Genomic DNA, 20,006 nt, shown 5'->3' with positions numbered 1-20,006 from the left:
CTAGTTGATTTTAGCAATTCCTTTTACATCTGGAATAATTCATTGTCATCAATCTAAAAACACAAAGCAGATATTACCTTTGCTGCATCAGACCCCAAATATATGAGAAATAATCGGATGTAGAAGTTCCTGACAATGATATTATATTTTTCATATCTAAACAAAATTATTATTGTAGGCATGTCGGATACACAGGATAAATCTAAAAAACCCAAATAACAAATGGACAATTCGAAAGACAAGTGTGGGGAACAAATGGTACAATATAAAAATTGAGCAGAATATTTCGTCTAATGTTGAACAAAAAATCCCACAGTCTGAGATACCTTACAAAAGTAAAGGAGCAATATAGCAAGTCAACAACATAACTACGACATGTTGGTACATTTCCATCTACTACAGTTACTAAGCAATTGCAAGTCCACTGTGAACTTATACAGCGTAGAACTAATCAACCGGGCCAGCACGTATATTAAATCAGTAAAAAGGAAACAAAGCCTGATGTACTGCTTGCGCCATCCACACAGCGTAGCACTAATCAGCCGAACCAGCGGGTATATTAAATCAGTACAAAGGAAACAAAGCCTGATGTACTGCTTGCCATCCACACAATTCAGATTTAACAAAGTTTCAAAGGTGTGGTATACAAGGCACACTTCCGACCACAGGTCAATCGACTGAAATACAACTCATGAAAAAACTAATCAAGGGCCAAGTTCATTGTGATTCTACCTTGTGCAGATGTAGACAGAGCTTTGTGCGTTTGTGAGTACTCAGTATTACTACAGATCCTGCTTGCACCCAGTCAATGTAGTTGACCTTGTGAGTGGGTGGAGACATTGCCTGAATCTACAAAGATTACAGGTGCACGTTACTTACTCTGTATCATTGACGCTTGTGGATCCTCCAGTACCAGCAGCACATGAAGAGTGCGAGCCTCCAAGGGGAAGAGATACGTACTGTAGCTTGTGTGTCCCCTCCCACTGTGGAACCGTGGAAGTAATCCACCGAGCGCAAGAACCTGTCGATGAAGGAGTGACCAGTTGACCACGTCGTTGTGCCAAGAGGACACCTCCTATTGCTTGCACTCATAATGGAGGAGACACTCGATGGCAAGGGGTTCGGAGGCGTCAAATGGTTGCCATCGATGTAGCGATGAGATCGGCGTCGGCCAAGGGATCAGCGGCGGCGAACGGATCCGCTAGGGCATAGTACATTTTGCAGTTGCTCAACATATGATGCACCAGATATTCAACATTAAACATGGTCTTGATCCAAAAAAGAAAACTTCTGTTTAAGTATACAATCAAGTGTGCCTATGTAATCGACACAAATACATGGCAAGATTTTTAGGAATTGCAAGGTGGCCCAGGACCAAAAAGGTCCCTAAATCATCTAAATAATAAATACATGGCTAAGTGATTAATACCTTTCCTTTTAAAAAAAATATGACAATCACCAGCAGGGCAATCACTAAAGTTTGGCAGCGAAGAAAGATTTTAGAATCCTACAGTCACCCCTCTTTTCCTCTCTGTGAGCAGACAGTGTAAGTTCGATAATTTGGAGATATTCACTCAACAAAAGAAACTATGAAATAAGATAATCTACAATATATTGAGGCAACAACAAATATTCCTGAACTCAATAGTCCAGAAAATATGATTGAATGATGATGCCAAGAAGACAACAACAGAAGAATTCTCACCAACAAGTAATTCAAAAAATTGACCAGCAGTTAATATAGATAAGGTCGGGAGATGAACATCTATAAAAGATCAACAGTGAATGGGTCCGGTTTGTCCGTGAGGGCCCAATGCTGCCGTGTTAATGCGTACGACCAAGTAAACAAAAAACCCACTTCAACCCAGACGTCCATGTGCTCAATAGATGATGTTTCACCACTATGCAAGGATGATGTTTGATTTGAAATGGTCTGGTGATGTGTTCAAGTTGGCATCTTGCTTGTTTGCAAGTCTTAGACTTGTACATGATGTTTGGATTGTATCATATGGTGTGGCCTGAATCTATGTCCAGATTACAACGATTAAACTGGATTCAGAAGAACAAGAAAATGCTCGTCCCTGACATGTTCTTACAGAGTTGATTCACAAGATCTGCATTTTGCATTTCATACTGTTCTACTACTAATTGCTTCATTTTGCAACATGTTCTTACAGAGTTGATTCACAAGTCCCCTGCATCCCACAAGTTCTCTCTCTTCGGTCGTTTGTGTTAGGAGAAGTGGATTTTTGTGAATCGTAATCAGCGACAAAGTTACCGCTTGACGAGGAATACAAATAGCAGCATGTGATGGTGGGTGTCAAGTCGGCAACAAGTATGGACCGACTTTATCATACCAAACTTTGTGATAGACATTCGAGCGCGTCTATTTGTGGTGTTTCCTACATGACATACATTGAACCGAATTGTCGACGCTTCACACACTGTTTTTTTGTTGCTTTCTCTATTGGTTTCCCCCTTTTTATGTTTGGAATTTTCTTCTGGCTTTTTTCAAAAAAAAATCACTAATTTCAGAAAATGTTCAAAACTTGTTCGCACATTTTGAATATTGTTCGTTTTTTAAGAAAGATGTTCACAAATTTTAAGAAAATTTTTATTCAAAAATTTGACAAAAGAATCGTGTTTTCATATTCTTTCGCAAACTCGAAAACTGTTCGGGTTTTCAAATAATTCATAATTTTCAACAGTGTTTGCATTTTTTAAAATTGTATTTTTTGCTAAATCATGTTTTCAAAAAAATCTTTACAAACTTCAAGAAGTGTTTGAAGTTTCGAAAGATGTTTTGGAATTTAAAATTATTTTTTTCAAAAAAACAAGTTTTTAAAAGATGTTCAAAATTTCAAAAACATTCATTTATTCTAAAATCGTTTCTGAATTTGTTTCTAAATTGTTTTGTAACTGTAGCCTTGTTCGGTTTGCTACCGTAGTTGGTTGGATTCGCTACAGTAGCCGGTTTGATCCCTAGAAAACTCATCCATTTTTGCTACAGCGCCCATGGGCAGGCTCTGTCGGGCAGCGGCCACAAACACCGTCAGATAGGTGGTTTGTCTATATCTCTCTCGTAGCCACGACCTCATTTCTTTGGTTTTATTTTTTGTTTTTTTGTTTTTGCTTTTGCTTTTTATTACATTTGTTTAGCCCTTCAAATATTCTTAACAAATACATTACCAAAGAACTTTAAATAAAACATTTGAAAAAAAAGTTAACCATGTGTTTGAAATGTGTTTAGAGAAAATGTTTCCCATGTATATGAAAAAATAAACAATGTGCGCGAAAAAAGTTGATTCGGTATTTAAAAATGTTAATCAAGCATTTCAAAATTTTAAACAAGGCTTTTAAAAAGGTTAAATAAAATTTGAAAAATGTTAAATGTTTATACAAAAAATGTTGACCATGTATTGAAAAAATGTTAATCAATTTGAAAAAAAAAATTAACCGTGTATAGAAAACATGTTAACCATGTATTAGAAATATGTTAATCTGGTATTTGAAAAACTGTAATCAGGCATTTAAAAATTGTGAAAATGTATGTAGAATTTTTACCATGTAGTCAAATGCCAATCTTGTATTTGAAAGCTGTTAATCAAGCAATTAAATTATTCTGAAAATGTATACAAAAAAATATTGATAGTGTACCTAAAAAACATTAAACATGTATTCGAAAATACTAAACATGTATTAGAGAAATATTCTTGACGTATACGAAGAATCTAGAATAAAAAGTAAAAGAAGAAATGAACAAAACAATTTAGCCCAAAAAATAAATAAAGGAAATCAAAGAAACAAGTGTGGAAGCATGAAATATAGTGAAAATAGATAACTAAACCGGTGAAGTCAACATAAAACTAAGAAATGAAGAACCAATAAAAAGAACAAAAAGAAAGAAAACAACCAAAAGGAAAAACCAAAGACACCAAAGTAAAAATATGGTACAGTGAAAAACTGAGAAGCAAAAAAGAAATCAGAAGAAAAACTAGAAAGAAATAAATATAATTGTAGAAAAATGAGGAAATGGAAGAAAAGAGAAATAAAAAAAACCAGTGAAAAGCAAGAAAGAAACGAAGAAAACCCAAGAAAAAGTGGAAAGCAAGAAAAAAAATGAAGAAAAACGTTTACAAGCAAATAAAAACTATAAATTTGGAGAAACTAGCGAGGAAACAAAGGAAGCCTGTAAAAAAAGAAAGACTAAACTGGGTTGGCCCAACAGCGAAACCAGAGAGGGAAGCGCAACGAATGAACTTGATCGAAAATACTAGTGAACAGGGAAAAAAGACTAACCCCCCCTCAGTGACAATGAAGAAACACTCGCGTGAAGCAAGATATAGTCCAGGCGTTCATGAGCGAGGTTGGTTGTGTGTGTGTTTTTTCCCCTGCTTTTCCAAAGTTGGTCTTCTGGTAGTTTCTGTAGTTTTATAAATTATACTCATACATTTTTAGAAAAATGTCCGTACCATTCAAAACCACATTTCCATGAAATTTAAAAGAATTTGACCGGTATAAAGATGTCCATGAAATTTACATATTATGTATGTGCAGTTTTTTGAAAGCAAATAATGACATCAAAAATGTGCATATCACTGGAAAAATTCCAGGCATTTAAAACTTAATCACATGATTTTAAAAAATTAGTATCATGTACAAAAGGGTTCACTCATTTTTTACGAAAAAATATAAACTTTTTGAAAAGGAAATAAGTTTATGAAAAAAATGATAAAATATAAGTATCAAATATGAAAAGGTGAAAATGTTATAAACAGAACAAAATACACTAAAACGGGGTTCAGAAGAAAAAAAACCTGTCATCCAGGAGGGAGAAAGAACCACCCCCACCCTTGCTACTAGGTTGCAGCTCACATACATTGGCGATGGCTAACCACTACCGGCAATAAGTGAGATTTGGCATTTGCTACATTCCCGGAAGGAAGTAGCCGCCGCCGACAAGCAAGCAAGCATTTGGCGTGCGCGCGAGTGAAAAGGCCTTATCTTGCGGTGGCATCCAGTCCAGGCAATTAGGCAAAGTTGAGCTCAGATCCAATTCAATCCCCTGCTCGGCTGCTTTGCTTGCTTCACCGACGGGAAGGGAATGTGATGCTTTGCTTTGCTGCTCTCCACCTGTGGGGATGGAAATTGGGATGCTTTACTTTACCCTCCGCTTCTCCCCCACCAGCAGCCACATACTACTTCCAAACACCTCCGCTGCCGTGTGCTGTCATTTGTCACCGCCGTCGTCCGCCGACCGCCGTGCATCCCATCCATCTCAAAGCCAAGGCTGGTGGTCTAGTTCAAGTTTAATTTGTCCCACCTACCTAGTTAAGCTTCTTGTGTACCTTGTCTTTAGAGCTAGTGTTCATGTTCTGTTTCCTTGTCTCTGGCTTCTACTATTTTAGTTAAAATTTTCCTCAACTGTCATAACAGAAAAAAAGACCAGCAAGTTGACCAATGGCGATGGTGCTGGATGCTTTTGCATCCTTCATCGGGGACTACCTCAAACAGGTCGTACAGTATGAGCTCGGAACGATGCTGGGCGTCTCCGGCGAGATCCACAAGTTGGGTGACAGGCTTCAGGACCTCAAGAACTTCCTCGCCGACGCCGATAGGAGAAACATCACCGACGAGACCGTCCAGGTCTGGGTGGCTCAGCTCAAGCGTGCCATGTATGAAGCTGCTGACATCCTCGACCTCTGCCAGCTCAAGGCCATGGAGAAGCGTGGGCCATCCTCTGCAGAAGCAGGGTGTTGCAACCCCTTGCTTTTCTGTATGCGGAATCCCTTCCATGCTCGGGAGATCGGCACCCGCATCAAGGCGCTCAACCAGAGGCTTGATTCCATCAAGCAGCACAGCGCCGCTTTCAACTTCATCAATCTTGGGTCATATGAGGATTGTCATAGCAGCAATGCCCATGCATCTCGTCATGGCAATCCTAGCCGGGAGACGGTAGGGGACTTTGACCGGTCGGCTATTGTTGGGGACAAGATTGAAGAAGACACAAGAGCACTGGTAGCCCAAATCATGCAGAAGGGAAAGGATGTCAACAATGGCATCAAGGTGGTCTCTCTCGTAGGTGTTGGTGGGATCGGCAAGACCACCCTTGCCCAGAAGGTCTTCAATGACAACACAATCCAAGGTGAATTCAGCAAAAAGATATGGTTGAGTGTCAACCAAAACTTCAGTGACGTTGATCTGCTGAGAAGGGTCATCATCGAAGCCGGAGGAGGTGCCCAACCACCTGAAAGTTCAAAGACCAGCCTTCACGAAACCCTCAAGAACACATTGATCGACCACAAGACCTTTCTGGTAATGGATGATGTGTGGAACCATAGAGCATGGGATGACGTGCTGAAAATACCCTTAGACAATGCTGCTGCTTCAGGCAGCAGAGTCCTCGTCACTACCAGAGATGAAGGTGTTGCCCGAGGGGTGAAAGCTATGTGGCCGTACTGTTGGAAATATGCCCTAGAGGCAATAATAAATTGATTATTATTATATTTCCTTGTTCATGATAATCGTTTATTATCCATGCTATAATTGTATTGATAGGAAACTCAGATACATGTGTGGATACATAGACAACACCATGTCCCTAGTAAGCCTCTAGTTGACTAGCTCGTTGATCAATAGATGGTTACGGTTTCCTGACCATGGACATTGGATGTCATTGATAACGGGATCACATCATTAGGAGAATGATGTGATGGACAAGACCCAATCCTAAGCCTAGCACAAAGATCGTGTAGTTCGTATGCTAAAGCTTTTCTAATGTCAAGTATCATTTCCTTAGACCATGAGATTGTGCAACTCCCGGATACCGTAGGAATGCTTTGGGTGTACCAAACGTCACAACGTAACTGGGTGACTATAAAGGTGCACTACAGGTATCTCCGAAAGTGTCTGTTGGGTTGGCACGAATCGAGACTGGGATTTGTCACTCCGTGTAAGCGGAGAGGTATCTCTGGGCCCACTCGGTAGGACATCATCATAATGTGCACAATGTGATCAAGGAGTTGATCATGGGATGATGTGTTACGGAACGAGTAAAAGAGACTTGCCGGTAACGAGATTGAACAAGGTATCGGGATACCGACGATCGAATCTCGGGCAAGTATCCTTGACATCGTGGTTCATCCGATGAGATCATCGTGGAACATGTGGGAGCCAACATGGGTATCCAGATCTCGCTGTTGGTTATTGACCGGAGAATGTCTCGGTCATGTCTGCTTGTCTCCCGAACCCGTAGGGTCTACACACTTAAGGTTCGATGACGCTAGGGTTGTAAAGGAAGTTTGTATGTGGTTACCGAATGTTGTTCGGAGTCCCGGATGAGATCCTGGACGTCACGAGGAGTTCCGGAATGGTCCGGAGGTAAAGATTTATATATGGGAAGTCCTGTTTTGGTCACCGGAAGAGTTTCGGGGTTTATCGGTAACGTACCGGGACCACCGGGAGGGTCCCGGGGGTCCACCAAGTGGGGCCACCAACCTCGGAGGCTTGCGTGGGCTAAGAGTGGTGAGGGACCAGCCCCTTAGTGGGCTGGTGCGCCTCCCACAAGGGCCCATGGCGCCTAAGAGGTGGAAAGGGGGCAAACCCTAAGGGATATGGGCCTTAAGGCCCATATTGGTGCGCCTCCCTCTCCTTTCCCACTCTTGGCCGCCATCCTTGATCCCCATCTAGGGCTGCCGCCCCCTAGGGGGTGGGAGCCCTAGAGGGGGCGCAGCCCCTCCCCTTCCCTATATATATGAGGCATAGGGCTGCCCATAACACACGCGATTCGATCTCTCGTTGGTGCAGCCCTGCATCTCTCTCTCCCTCCTCTTCTGTGGTGCTTGGCGAAGCCCTGCAGGATAGCCACGCTCCTCCATCACCACCACACCGTTGTGCTGCTGTTGGATGGAGTCTTCCTCAACCTCTCCCTCTCTCCTTGCTGGATCAAGGCGTGGGAGACGTCGTCGGGCTGTACGTGTGTTGAACGCGGAGGTGCCGTGCGTTCGGCACTTGGTCATCGGTGATTTGAATCACGACGAGTACGACTCCATCAACCCCGTTCACTTGAATACTTCCGCTTAGCGATCTACAAGGGTATGTAGATGCACTCTCCTTTCCCTCATTGCTGGTCTCTCCATAGATAGATCTTGGTGACACGTAGGAAAATTTTGAATTTATGCTACGTTCCCCAACAGTGGTATCAGAGCTAGGTCTATTGCATAGATTCTATGCACGAGTAGAACACAAAGTAGTTGTGGGCGTTGATTTTGTTCAATATGCTTGCCGTTACTAGTCTTATCTTGATTCGACGGCATCGTGGGATGAAGCGGCCCGGACGACCTTACACGTACTCTTACGTGAGACAGGTTCCACCGACTGACATGCACTAGTTGCATAAGGTGGCTAGCGGGTGTCTGTCTCTCCTACTTTAGTCGGATCGGATTCGATGAAAAGGGTCCTTATGAAGGGTAAATAGCAATTGGCATATCACGTTGTGGTCTGTGCGTAGGTAAGAAACGTTCTTGCTAGAAACCCATAGTAGCCACGTAAAACATGCAAACAACAATTAGAGGACGTCTAACTTGTTTTTGCAGGGTATGCTATATGATGTGATATGGCCAAAGGATGTGATGAATGATATATGTGATGTATGAGATTGATCATGTTCTTGTAATAGGAATCACGACTTGCATGTCGATGAGTATGACAACCGGCAGGAGCCATAGGAGTTGTCTTTATTTATTTATGACCTGCGAGTCAGTATAAACGTCATGTAATTACTTTACTTTATTGCTAAAGCGTTAGCCATAGTAGTAGAAGTAATAGATGACGTGACAACTTCATGAAGACACGATGATGGAGATCATGATGATGGAGATCATGGTGTCATGCCGGTGACGATGATGATCATGGAGCCCCGAAGATGGAGATCTAGAGGAGCAAAGTGATGATGGCCATATCATGTCACTATTTGATTGCATGTGATGTTTATCATGTTTATACATCTTATTTGCTTAGAACGACGGTAGTAAATAAGATGATCCCTTACAACAATTTCAAGAAGTGTTCTCCCCTAACTGTGCACCGTTGCGACAGTTCGTGTTTCGAAGCACCACGTGATGATCGGGTGTTAGATGTTCACATACAACGGGTGTAAGACAGATTTACACACGCGAAACACTTAGGGTTAACTTGACGAGCCTAGCATGTACAGACATGGCCTCGGAACACAGAAGACCGAAAGGTCGAGCATGAGTCGTATAGAAGATACGATCAACATGAAGATGTTCACCGATGTTGACTAGTCCGTCTCACGTGATGATCGGACACGGCCTAGTTGACTCGGATCATGTAATCACTTAGATGACTAGAGGGATGTCTATCTGAGTGGGAGTTCATAAGATGAACTTAATTATCCTGAACATAGTCAAAAGGATTTTGCAAATTATGTCGTAACTCGCGCTTTAGTTCTACTGTTTAGATATGTTCCTAGAGAAAAATTAGTTGAAAGTTAATAGTAGCAATTGTGCGGACTAGGTTCGTAAACTGAGGATTGTCCTCATTGCTTCATAGAAGGCTTATGTCCTTAATGCACCGCTTAGTGTGCTGAACCTCGAACGTCGTCTATGGATGTTGCGAACATCTGACATACACATTTTGATAACTACGTGATAGTTCAGTTAAACGGTTTAGAATTGAGGCACCGAAGACGTTTTTGAAACGTCGCGAAACATATGAGATGTTTCGAGGGCTGAAATTGGGATTTCAGACTCGTGCCCACGTCAAGAGGTATAAGACCTCCGACGATTTTCTTAGCCTGCAAACTAAGGAGAAAAGCTCAATTGTTGAGTTTGTGCTCAGATTGTCTGAGTACAACAATCGCTTGAATCGAGTGGGAGTTGATCTTCCAGATGAGATAGTGATGTTTCTCCGAAGTCATTACCACCAAGCTGCTAGAGCTTCGTGATGAACTATAATATATCAGGGACATATATGATGATCCTTGAAATACTCGCGATGTTTGACACCGCGAAAGTAGAAATCAAGAAGGAGCATCAATTGTTGATGGTTAGTGAAACCACTAGTTTTAAGAAGGGCAAGGACAAGAAGGGATACTTCATGAAACGGCAAATCAGCTACTGCTCTAGTGAAGAAACCCAAGGTTGAACCCAAACCCGAGACTAAGTGCTTCTGTAATAAGGGGAACAACCACCGGAGCAGAATTACCCTAGATACTTGGTAGATTAGAAGGCTGGCAAGGTCGATAGAAGTATATTGGATATACATTGTGTTGATGTGTACTTTACTAGTACTCCTAGTAGCACCAGGGTATTAGATACCGGTTCGGTTGCTAAGTGTTAGTAACTCGAAATAAAAGCTACGGAATAAACGGAGACTAGCTAAAGGTGAGCTGATGATATGTGTTGGAAGTGTTTCCAATGTTGATATAATCAAATATCGTACGCTCCTTCTACCATCGAGATTGGTGTTTGTGTTGAGCATAGACATGATTGGATTATGTCTATCGCAATACGGTTATTCATTTAAGGAGAATAATGGTTACTCTGTTTATTTGAATAATACCTTCAATGGTCTTACACCTAAAATGAATGGTTTATTGAATCTCGATCATAGTGATAAACATGTTCATGCCAAAAGATAGTAATGATAGTACCACCTACTTGTGGCACAGCCACGTAAGTCATATCGGTATAAAACGCATGAAGAAGCTCCATGTTGATGGATCTTTGGACTCACTCATTTTTGAAAAGTTTGAGACATGCGAACCATGTCTATTGGTGTGTATGCATGAAGAAACTCCATGCAAATGGACCGTTTGGACTCACTTGATTTTGAATCACTTGAGGCATGCAAATCATACCACATGGGCAAGATGACTGAAAGCCTCGGTTTCAGTAAAATGGAACTAGAAAGCAAATTGTTGGAAGTAATACATTTTGATGTGTGCAGTCCAATGAGTGCTGAGGCATGTAGTGGATATCGTTATGTTCTTTCTTTACAGATGATTTGAGTAGATGTTGAGTACATTTACTTGATGAATCACGAGTCTGAATTATTGAAAGGTTCAGGTAATTTCAGTGTGAAGTTGAAAGATCGTCGTGACAAGAGGATAAAAGATCTATGATATGATCATAGAGATGAATATCTGAATTACGAGTTTGGCACAAAATTAAGACATTGTGGAAATTGTTTCACAACTAATACAGCCTGGAACACCATAGTGTGATGGTGTGTCCGAACATCATAACTGCACCCTATTGGATATGATGCATACCATGATGTCTCTTATCGAATTACCACAATAGTTTATGGGTTAGGCATTAAAGACAACCACATTCACTTTAAATAGGGCACCACGTAATTCCGATGAGATGACACCGTATGAACTATGGTTTAGAGAAACCTAAGCTGTCATTTCTTAAAAGTTTGGGGCTGCGACGCTTATGTGAAAAGTTTCAGGCTGATAAGCTCGAACCCAAAGCGGATAAATGCATCTTCATAGGACACCCAAAACAGTTGGGTATACCTCCTGTCTCAGATCCGAAAGCAATAAGGGATTGTTTCTAGAATCGGGTCCTTTCTCGAGGAAAAGTTTCTCTCGAAAGAATTGAGTGGGAGGATGGTGGAGACTTGATGAGGTTATTGAACCGTCACTTCAACTAGTGTATAGCAGGGCACAAAGAGTTGTTCCTGTGGAACCTACACCAATTGAAGTGGAAGCTTATGATATTGATCATGAGACTTCGGATCAAGTCACTCCCAAACCTCGTGGGATGACAAGGATGCGTACTACTTCAGAGTGGTACGTAATCCTGTCTTGGAAGTCATGTTGCTAGACAACAATGAACCTACGAGCTATGGAGAAGCGATGGTGGGCCTGGATTCCGATAAATGGCTTGAGGCCATATAATCCGAGAGAGGATCCATGTATGAAAACAAAGTGTAGACTTTGGAAGAACTACTTGATGGTCGTAAGGCTGTTGAGTACAGATGGATTTTAAAAGGAAGACGGACAATGATGGTAAATATCACCATTAAGAAAGCTTGACTTGTCGTTAAGATGTTTTCCGACAAGTTCAAGGAGTTGATTACGATGAGACTTTCTCACTTGTAGCGGTGCTAAGAGTCTGTTGGAATTATATTAGCGATTACTGCATTGTTTATGAAATCTTGCAGATAGGATGTCAAAACATTGTTTCCTCGACGAAAGGTTGTATGTGATACAACCGGAAGGTTTTGTCAATCCTAAAAGATACTAATAAGTATGCAAAGCTCCAGAAATCCTTCTAAGGACTGGAGTGAGCATCTCGGAGTTGGAATGTGCGCTTTGATGAGATGATCAAAGATTTTGGGTTTATACAAAGTTTATGAGAAACTTGTATTTCCAAAGAAGTGAGTGGGAGCACTATAGAATTTCCGATGAGTATATGTTTTAACATATTGTTGATCGGAAATGACGTAGAATTTCTGGAAAGCATATAGGGTTATTTGGAAAGTGTTTTTCAATGGAAAGCCTGGATTAAGCTACTTGAACATTGAGCATCAAGATCTATAAGGATAGATCAAAACGCTTAATGGTACTTTCAAATGAGCACATACCTTGACATGATCTTGAAGGTGTTCAAGATGGATCAGTCAAAGAAGGAGTTCTTGCCTGAGTTGTAAGGTATGAAGTTAAGACTTAAAGCTCGACCACGGCAGAATAGAGAGATAGGACGAAGGTCGTCCCCTATGCTTAAGACATAGGCTCTACAGTATGCTGTGCTGTGTACCGCACCTGAAGTGTGCCTTGCCATGAGTCAGTCAAGGGGTACAAGAGTGATCCAAGAACGGATCATAGGACAGTGGTCAAAGTTATCCTTAGTAACTAGTGGACTAAGGAATTTTCTCGATTATGGAGGTGGTAAAAGAGTTCGTCGTAAAGGGTTACGCCGATGCAAACTTTGACACTAATCCAGATTATTCTGAGTAGTAAACTGGATTCATATAGTAGAACAGTTATTTGGAATAGCTCCAAATAGAACGTGGTAGCTGCATCTAGTGTTGGGGAACGTAGCAGAAATTCAAAAAATTTCCTACGAATCACCAAGATCTATCTATGGAGAGACTAGCAATGAGGGGAAGGAGAGTGCATCTACATACCCTTGTAGATCGCTAAGCGGAAGCGTTCAAGTGAACGGGGTTGATGGAGTCGTACTTGTCGTGATTCAAATCACCGATGACCAAGTGCCGAACGCACGGCACCTCCGCGTTCAACACACGTACAGCCCGACGACGTCTCCCAAGCCTTGATCCAGCAAGGAGGAGAGGGAGAGGTTGAGGAAGACTCCATCCAGCAGCAGCACAGCGGCGTGGTGGTGGTGGAGGAGCGTGGCAATCCTGCAGGGCTTCGCCAAGCACCACAGAAGAGGAGGGAGAGAGAGATATGCAGGGCTGCACCAACGAGAGATGGAATCACCTATGTTTTGGGGCAGCCCTAGGCCTCTATTTATATAGGGAAGGGGAGGGGCTGCGCCCCCTCTAGGGTTCCCACCCCTAGGGGGGGCGGCAGCCCTAGATGGGCAAGGAAGTGGCGGCCAAGAGGGGAGAAGGGGTGGCGCCCCTAGGGTGGGCCTTAAGGCCCATCTAAGCCTAGGGTTTCCCCTTTTTTTTCTCCTAGCTGCCCTTGGGCCTTGTGGGAGGCGCACCAGCCCACTAAGGGGCTGGTCCCTCACCACTCTTGGCCCACGCAACCTTCTGGGGTTGGTGGCCCCACTTGGTGGACCCCCGGGACCCTCCCGGTGGTCCCGGTACGTTACCGATAAACCCCGAAACTCTTCCGGTGACCAAACAGGACTTCCCATATATAAATCTTTACCTCCGGACCATTCCGGAACTCCTCGTGACGTCCGGGATCTCATCCGGGACTTCGAACAACATTCGGTAACCACATACTAACTTCCTTTATAACCCTAGCGTCATCGAACCTTAAGTGTGTAGACCCTACGGGTTCGGGAGACATGCAGACATGACCGAGACGTTCTCCGGTCAATAACCAACAGCGGGATCTGGATACCCATGTTGGCTCCCACATGTTCCACGATGATCTCATCGGATGAACCACGATGTCAAGGACTTAATCAATCCCGTATACAATTCCCTTTGTCTAGCGGTACGATACTTGCCCGAGATTCGATCGTCGGTATCATATACTTTGTTCAATCTCGTTACCGGCAAGTCTCTTTACTCGTTCCGTAACACATCATCCCGTGATCAACTCCTTGGTCACATTGTGCACATTATGATGATGTCCTACCGAGTGGGCCCAGAGATACCTCTCCGTTTACACGGAGTGACAAATCCCAGTCTCGATTCGTGCCAACCCAACAGACACTTTCGGAGATACCCATAGTGTACCTTTATAGCCACCCAGTTACGTTGTGACGTTTGGTACACCCAAAGCATTCCTACGGTATCCGGGAGTTGCACAATCTCATGGTCTAAGGAAATGATACTTGACATTAGAAAAGCTTTAGCATACGAACTATATGATCTTGTGCTAGGCTTAGGATTGGGTCTTGTCCATCACATCATTCTCCTAATGATGTGATCCCGTTATCAACGACATCCAATGTCCATGGTCAGGGAACCGTGACCATCTATTGATCAACGAGCTAGTCAACTAGAGGCTTACTAGGGACATGGTGTTGTCTATGTATCCACACATGTATCTGAGTTTCCTATCAATACAATTATAGCATGGATAATAAACGATTATCATGAACAAGGAAATATAATAATAACTAATTTATTATTGCCTCTAGGGCATATTTCCAACATCTAGGAGATGAGATAGAGATTTGTGAAGCACACACGGATCTGAAAGGTTCAGACCCGTTGACTAAAACCTCTCTCACAAGCAACATGATCAAACCCAGAACTCTTTGGGTGTTAGTAACATGGCGATGTGACCTGTGAGTGTTAATCACATGGCGATGTGAACTAGATTGTTGACTCTAGTGCAAGTGGGAGACTGTTGGAAATATGCCCTAGAGGCAATAATAAATTGATTATTATTATATTTCCTTGTTCATGATAATCGTTTATTATCCATGCTATAATTGTATTGATAGGAAACTCAGATACATGTGTGGATACATAGACAACACCATGTCCCTAGTAAGCCTCTAGTTGACTAGCTCGTTGATCAATAGATGGTTACGGTTTCCTGACCATGGACATTGGATGTCATTGATAACGGGATCACATCATTAGGAGAATGATGTGATGGACAAGACCCAATCCTAAGCCTAGCACAAAGATCATGTAGTTCGTATGCTAAAGCTTTTGTAATGTCAAGTATCATTTCCTTAGACCATGAGATTGTGCAACTCCCGGATACCGTAGGAATGCTTTGGGTGTACCAAACGTCACAACCTAACTGGGTGACTATAAAGGTGCACTACAGGTATCTCCGAAAGTGTCTGTTGGGTTGGCACGAATCGAGACTGGGATTTGTCACTCCGTGTAAGCGGAGAGGTATCTCTGGGCCCACTCGGTAGGACATCATCATAATGTGCACAATGTGATCAAGGAGTTGATCACGGGATGATGTGTTATGGAACGAGTAAAAGAGACTTGCCGGTAACGAGATTGAACAAGGTATCGGGATACCGACGATCGAATCTCGGGCAAGTATCGTACCGCTAGACAAAGGGAATTGAATACGGGATTGATTAAGTCCTTGACATCGTGGTTCATCAGATGAGATCATCGTGGAACATGTGGGAGCCAACATGGGTATCCAGATCCCGCTGTTGGTTATTGACCGGAGAACGTCTCGGTCATGTCTGCTTGTCTCCCGAACCCGTAGGGTCTACACACTTAAGGTTCGATGACGCTAGGGTTGTAAAGGAAGTTTTTATGTGGTTACCGAATGTTGTTCGGAGTCCCGGATGAGATCCCGGACGTCACGAGGAGTTCCGGAATGGTCCGGAGGTAAAGATTTATATATGGGAAGTCCTGTTTTGGTCACCGGAAGAGTTTCGGGGTTTATCGGTAACGTACCGGGACCACCGAGAGGGTCCCGGGGGTCCACAAGTGGGGCCACCAACCCCGGAGGCTTGCGTGGGCTAAGAGTGGTGAGGGACCAGCCCCTTAGTGGGCTGGTGCGCCTCCCACAAGGGCCCATGGCGCCTAAGAGGTGGAAAGGGGGCAAACCCTAAGGGATATGGGCCTTAAGGCCCATATTGGTGCGCCTCCCTCTCCTCTCCCCCTCTTGGCCGCCATCCTTGATCCCCATCTAGGGCTGCCGCCCCCCTAGGGGGTGGGAACCCTAGAGGGGGCGCAGCCCCTCCCCTTCCCTATATATATGAGGCATAAGGCTGCCCATAACACACGCGATTCGATCTCTCGTTGGTGCAGCCCTGCATCTCTCTCTCCCTCCTCTTCTGTGGTGCTTGGCGAAGCCCTGCAGGATAGCCACGCTCCTCCATCACCACCATACCGTTGTGCTGCTGTTGGATGGAGTCTTCCTCAACCTCTCCCTCTCTCCTTGCTGGATCAAGGCGTGGGAGACGTCGTCGGGCTGTACGTGTGTTGAACGCGGAGGTGCCGTGCGTTCGGCACTTGGTCATCGGTGATTTGAATCACGACGAGTACGACTCCATCAACCCCGTTCACTTGAACGCTTCCGCTTAGCGATCTACAAGGGTATGTAGATGCACTCTCCTTCCCCTCGTTGCTGGTCTCTCCATAGATAGATCTTGGTGACACGTAGGAAAATTTTGAATTTATGCTACGTTCCCCAACACGTACCACCATGTAGATGCTTGGTCATTGCTCAAGAAGCAGGTCCGTTCTTAACTAAACTCTAATCTCTTTCGTTATCTTCATCTACTTATTAAGACTTTAAGAGTACTATGTAGTTAATTACGAGAAATGTTAGGATGCTCCCAAATTTAGTGATTTCTATGTCCTACTCCCTCCGTCCCATAATATAGGACGTCTTTTGACATTACAATAGTGTTAAAAAACGTCTTACATTATGGGACGGAGGGAGTATTTTGCAAGTGCCAACAAAGCATGGTGCTAAACAAGGAAACATGCCACAACACTAATTGAGAAACATTCAAATACACCTAGATTTGCTTAATCAAGCTTGAGAAATAATTAGAAATTTGGATAATTATATATGTATCGTTTTTACCAGTGAAGAGACATGGGTCATATATTTATGTAGTGAGTAACCTTTGTGAATATCCAGTCTTGTTTTCCAACATCTCAGATGAAGATCTAAGTGCTCAGCTACTTGACGGTGTCATAGGATATAATATAAATGAAAAGTTATTTTAAGACAGAAAAATAACAATTTCTGTGAACCCCTGCCAATACAACAAAATAATATAACAAGAAAAGAACTAGACTATAAGTTGGCAGTAATTGGGCTAAAACATCTGCACACAAATTTAATTAATGTTTGTCGTAGAATTATGCATTTTAGACACTTGAGAGATAACATAATTTCTCGTTACCATAAAATATGAAAATGATAAAACAATATATGCTTTCTGCTAAATTTGGAGTTACTTCCTATAACAGTGATGAGAGAGTGGTACTAAAGTATATTCTTCTAGCCATAAAGTATGTAAGTTACATGTGGAGAAATCTTCAGTATGTAGGAGAAAGATGAGTAAATAGATTAATAACCTTTGTTCTTGGCATGTACTTCCTGTACTTTAATAAATGGACCACATCATAGAGGATCTTGGTATGTACTTAATTAACTGTATCGGTCCCTTGTACTGTATGTTTGCAGGCATGCTCAAGTGAGATAGATGAAGACCACATCAATACGCTAAAGGATATCAGACTGGAAATTATACAGAAATGTGATTGTTTACCAATTGCTGTGAAAGTGATGGGAGGACTCTTGCGTGAAAGTGGGGGGCTACGTCGTGACTGGCAGCAGGTTTTGGATGATTCTAAATGGTCAACAACTAAATTGCCCGATGATCTCAATCATACAGTATACTTAAGCTATGAGTATATGCCTTCTTACCTGAAGCAGTGCTTTTTATACTATTCTTTTCTTCCTAAAAGTAGAATTTTTAATATAGATAAAGTCGTGGCAATGTGGATAAGCGAAGGATTTATTCAAGGAAACTCTAGTGATTTGGAAGAATTGGGAAGAAATTACTACAAGGAGTTGGTATCTAGGAGCATGATAGAGCCAGATAAATTGTATGCTGAATTATGGGTTTGCAACATGCATGATGTTGTTCGCTCATTTGCTCAGTACATGACTAAAGATGAAGCACTCATAGCTCAAGACGGAGACAATGATATTCTTGGTAAACTTGGTTCACAAAAGTTTCTTCGGTTGTCCATAGAAACTAACCGATCACAATCAGGTGAACTTGATTGGAAATCTCTACACGCGCAGCAATCAGTGAGAACATTGATCTCAGCTGTCCAGATTAAGATGATGCCTGGTGATTCATTGGTTACCTTTTCTAGTTTGCGGACTCTGCATATAGAATCTGCAGATATGGCTGTATTGGTTGAATCATTGTATCAGCTCAAGCACCTGAGGTATCTTGCACTAGTAAATGCCGACATATCTATACTTCCAGAGAACATTGGCAAGATGAAACTGTTGCAATTCCTTGTCCTTGTTGGATGTATAAAATTGGTGAATCTTCCTGATAGCATTGTGAAGCTTGGCCAGCTGAGGTTACTTTCACTTCCTGGAGGATGTATGGTACCTAGAGGGTTTAGTGGTCTGACAAATATGAGGAGACTAAGTATATTTCAAGCCCACATGTATATTTAGTGGTCTGACTAAGCTTTGTTTCTTCAAAGCTTTACTGAAACAGAATATTTCACTTTTAAAAAAATTAATCTTCAGACCGGTCAAATGCTCAAAAACACATAGAATAATTTTGAGGTTCCTAGCCCCCTCAAGGTCATCTTCAAAACAGAAAATAGTATCGTCCGCATATTGCAAAATATTTAGACCTCCTGCATACAACCTAGGCAACACTCCCTTGATAAATCCTTGTTATTGCGCCCTTTGCACCAGGGTAGCAAGAACATCAGCATCCAAATTGAAAAGCAAGGGGGAAAACGGTTCCCCTTGCCTCAAACCCTTCCTAGTAACAAAATACGGGCCAATAACATCATTAATATTGATGGCAACCTTTCCATTACTAACGACATCTTTTGTCCACTAGACAAAACGTTCAGGGAAGCCTTTCATCTTTAGGACATCAAGCATGAAACTCCAATTAATTTTATCGTAAGCTTTTTCGAAATCAACCTTAAAAAGCACAGCAGAACATCTATTTCTATGTAAAGAGTGGATAGCTTCATGAAGCATAAGCACATTGTCCAGGATGTAGCGCCCTTTTATAAACGCAGATTGAGCTTTAGAAATTGTTTTATCCACAATTTTCATAGCTCTATTGTTAAGAACTTTTGTAAAAAATTTAAAAGGCACGTTCAGCATACAGATGGGGCAGTACATTTGAATCCTATCAGCCCCCTGCCCCTTAGCAAGCAAAGTGACTACACCATAGTTAAGCCTTGAAATGTTAATCTTGCCCTCATAAAAGTCATGAAAAAGCCTAAGGAGATCGTTACAAATGAGGTTCCAGAAAAATTGAAAGAACTCGGCAGGAGTTTGCTATTCTGGAGGGTCCCACTGTATTTACGTATGTGAAACAAAAATACATGCCCATTTTGGTTTATGTATTTATCCTTTTATACGACACATCTAAATGCGTATATTGATGAAAATTCATGCACATATACTGTACATCTATATCTACACGTAAAAAAATCCAGAACATTCTGCAGTGTATGAAACTATGTTTTCTCGTGAATAAGTAAATGAATACTAATGTTTCCTTGAAAGGGCTCCATGGAGCCTCCTCTGAATCGGTTTTTAGGAATTAGCACCTATGCTTGTGTGCCCTGGTTGGCATGCTCGACTCTCCTTATTG

At 42.2% G+C, this 20,006-nt stretch overlaps 1 protein-coding gene across 1 annotated transcript; it reads left to right on the top strand.

Annotated features, from left to right (window-relative positions):
* The first annotated feature begins 5,460 nt into the window (after positions 1 to 5,460).
* Positions 5,461 to 18,835, top strand: LOC125519627 (putative disease resistance RPP13-like protein 1). Its single transcript, XM_048684368.2, has 6 exons — positions 5,461 to 6,460; positions 13,152 to 13,168; positions 16,084 to 16,093; positions 16,829 to 16,858; positions 17,247 to 17,254; positions 17,834 to 18,835. Exons 1-6 carry the CDS (start codon positions 5,461 to 5,463, stop codon positions 18,833 to 18,835), a joined length of 2,067 nt encoding a protein of 688 aa, XP_048540325.2.
* Positions 18,836 to 20,006: the final 1,171 nt, after the last annotated feature.

Source organism: Triticum urartu, chromosome 7A (genome assembly GCF_056163025.1).
Source record: "Triticum urartu cultivar PI428250 chromosome 7A, HENAU_Tu73, whole genome shotgun sequence".
In the NCBI taxonomy this organism is placed as follows: Eukaryota; Viridiplantae; Streptophyta; class Magnoliopsida; order Poales; family Poaceae; genus Triticum; species Triticum urartu.
Note: the sequence above shows the minus strand (reverse complement) of the source record. Positions and strands in the feature narration are given on the sequence as shown.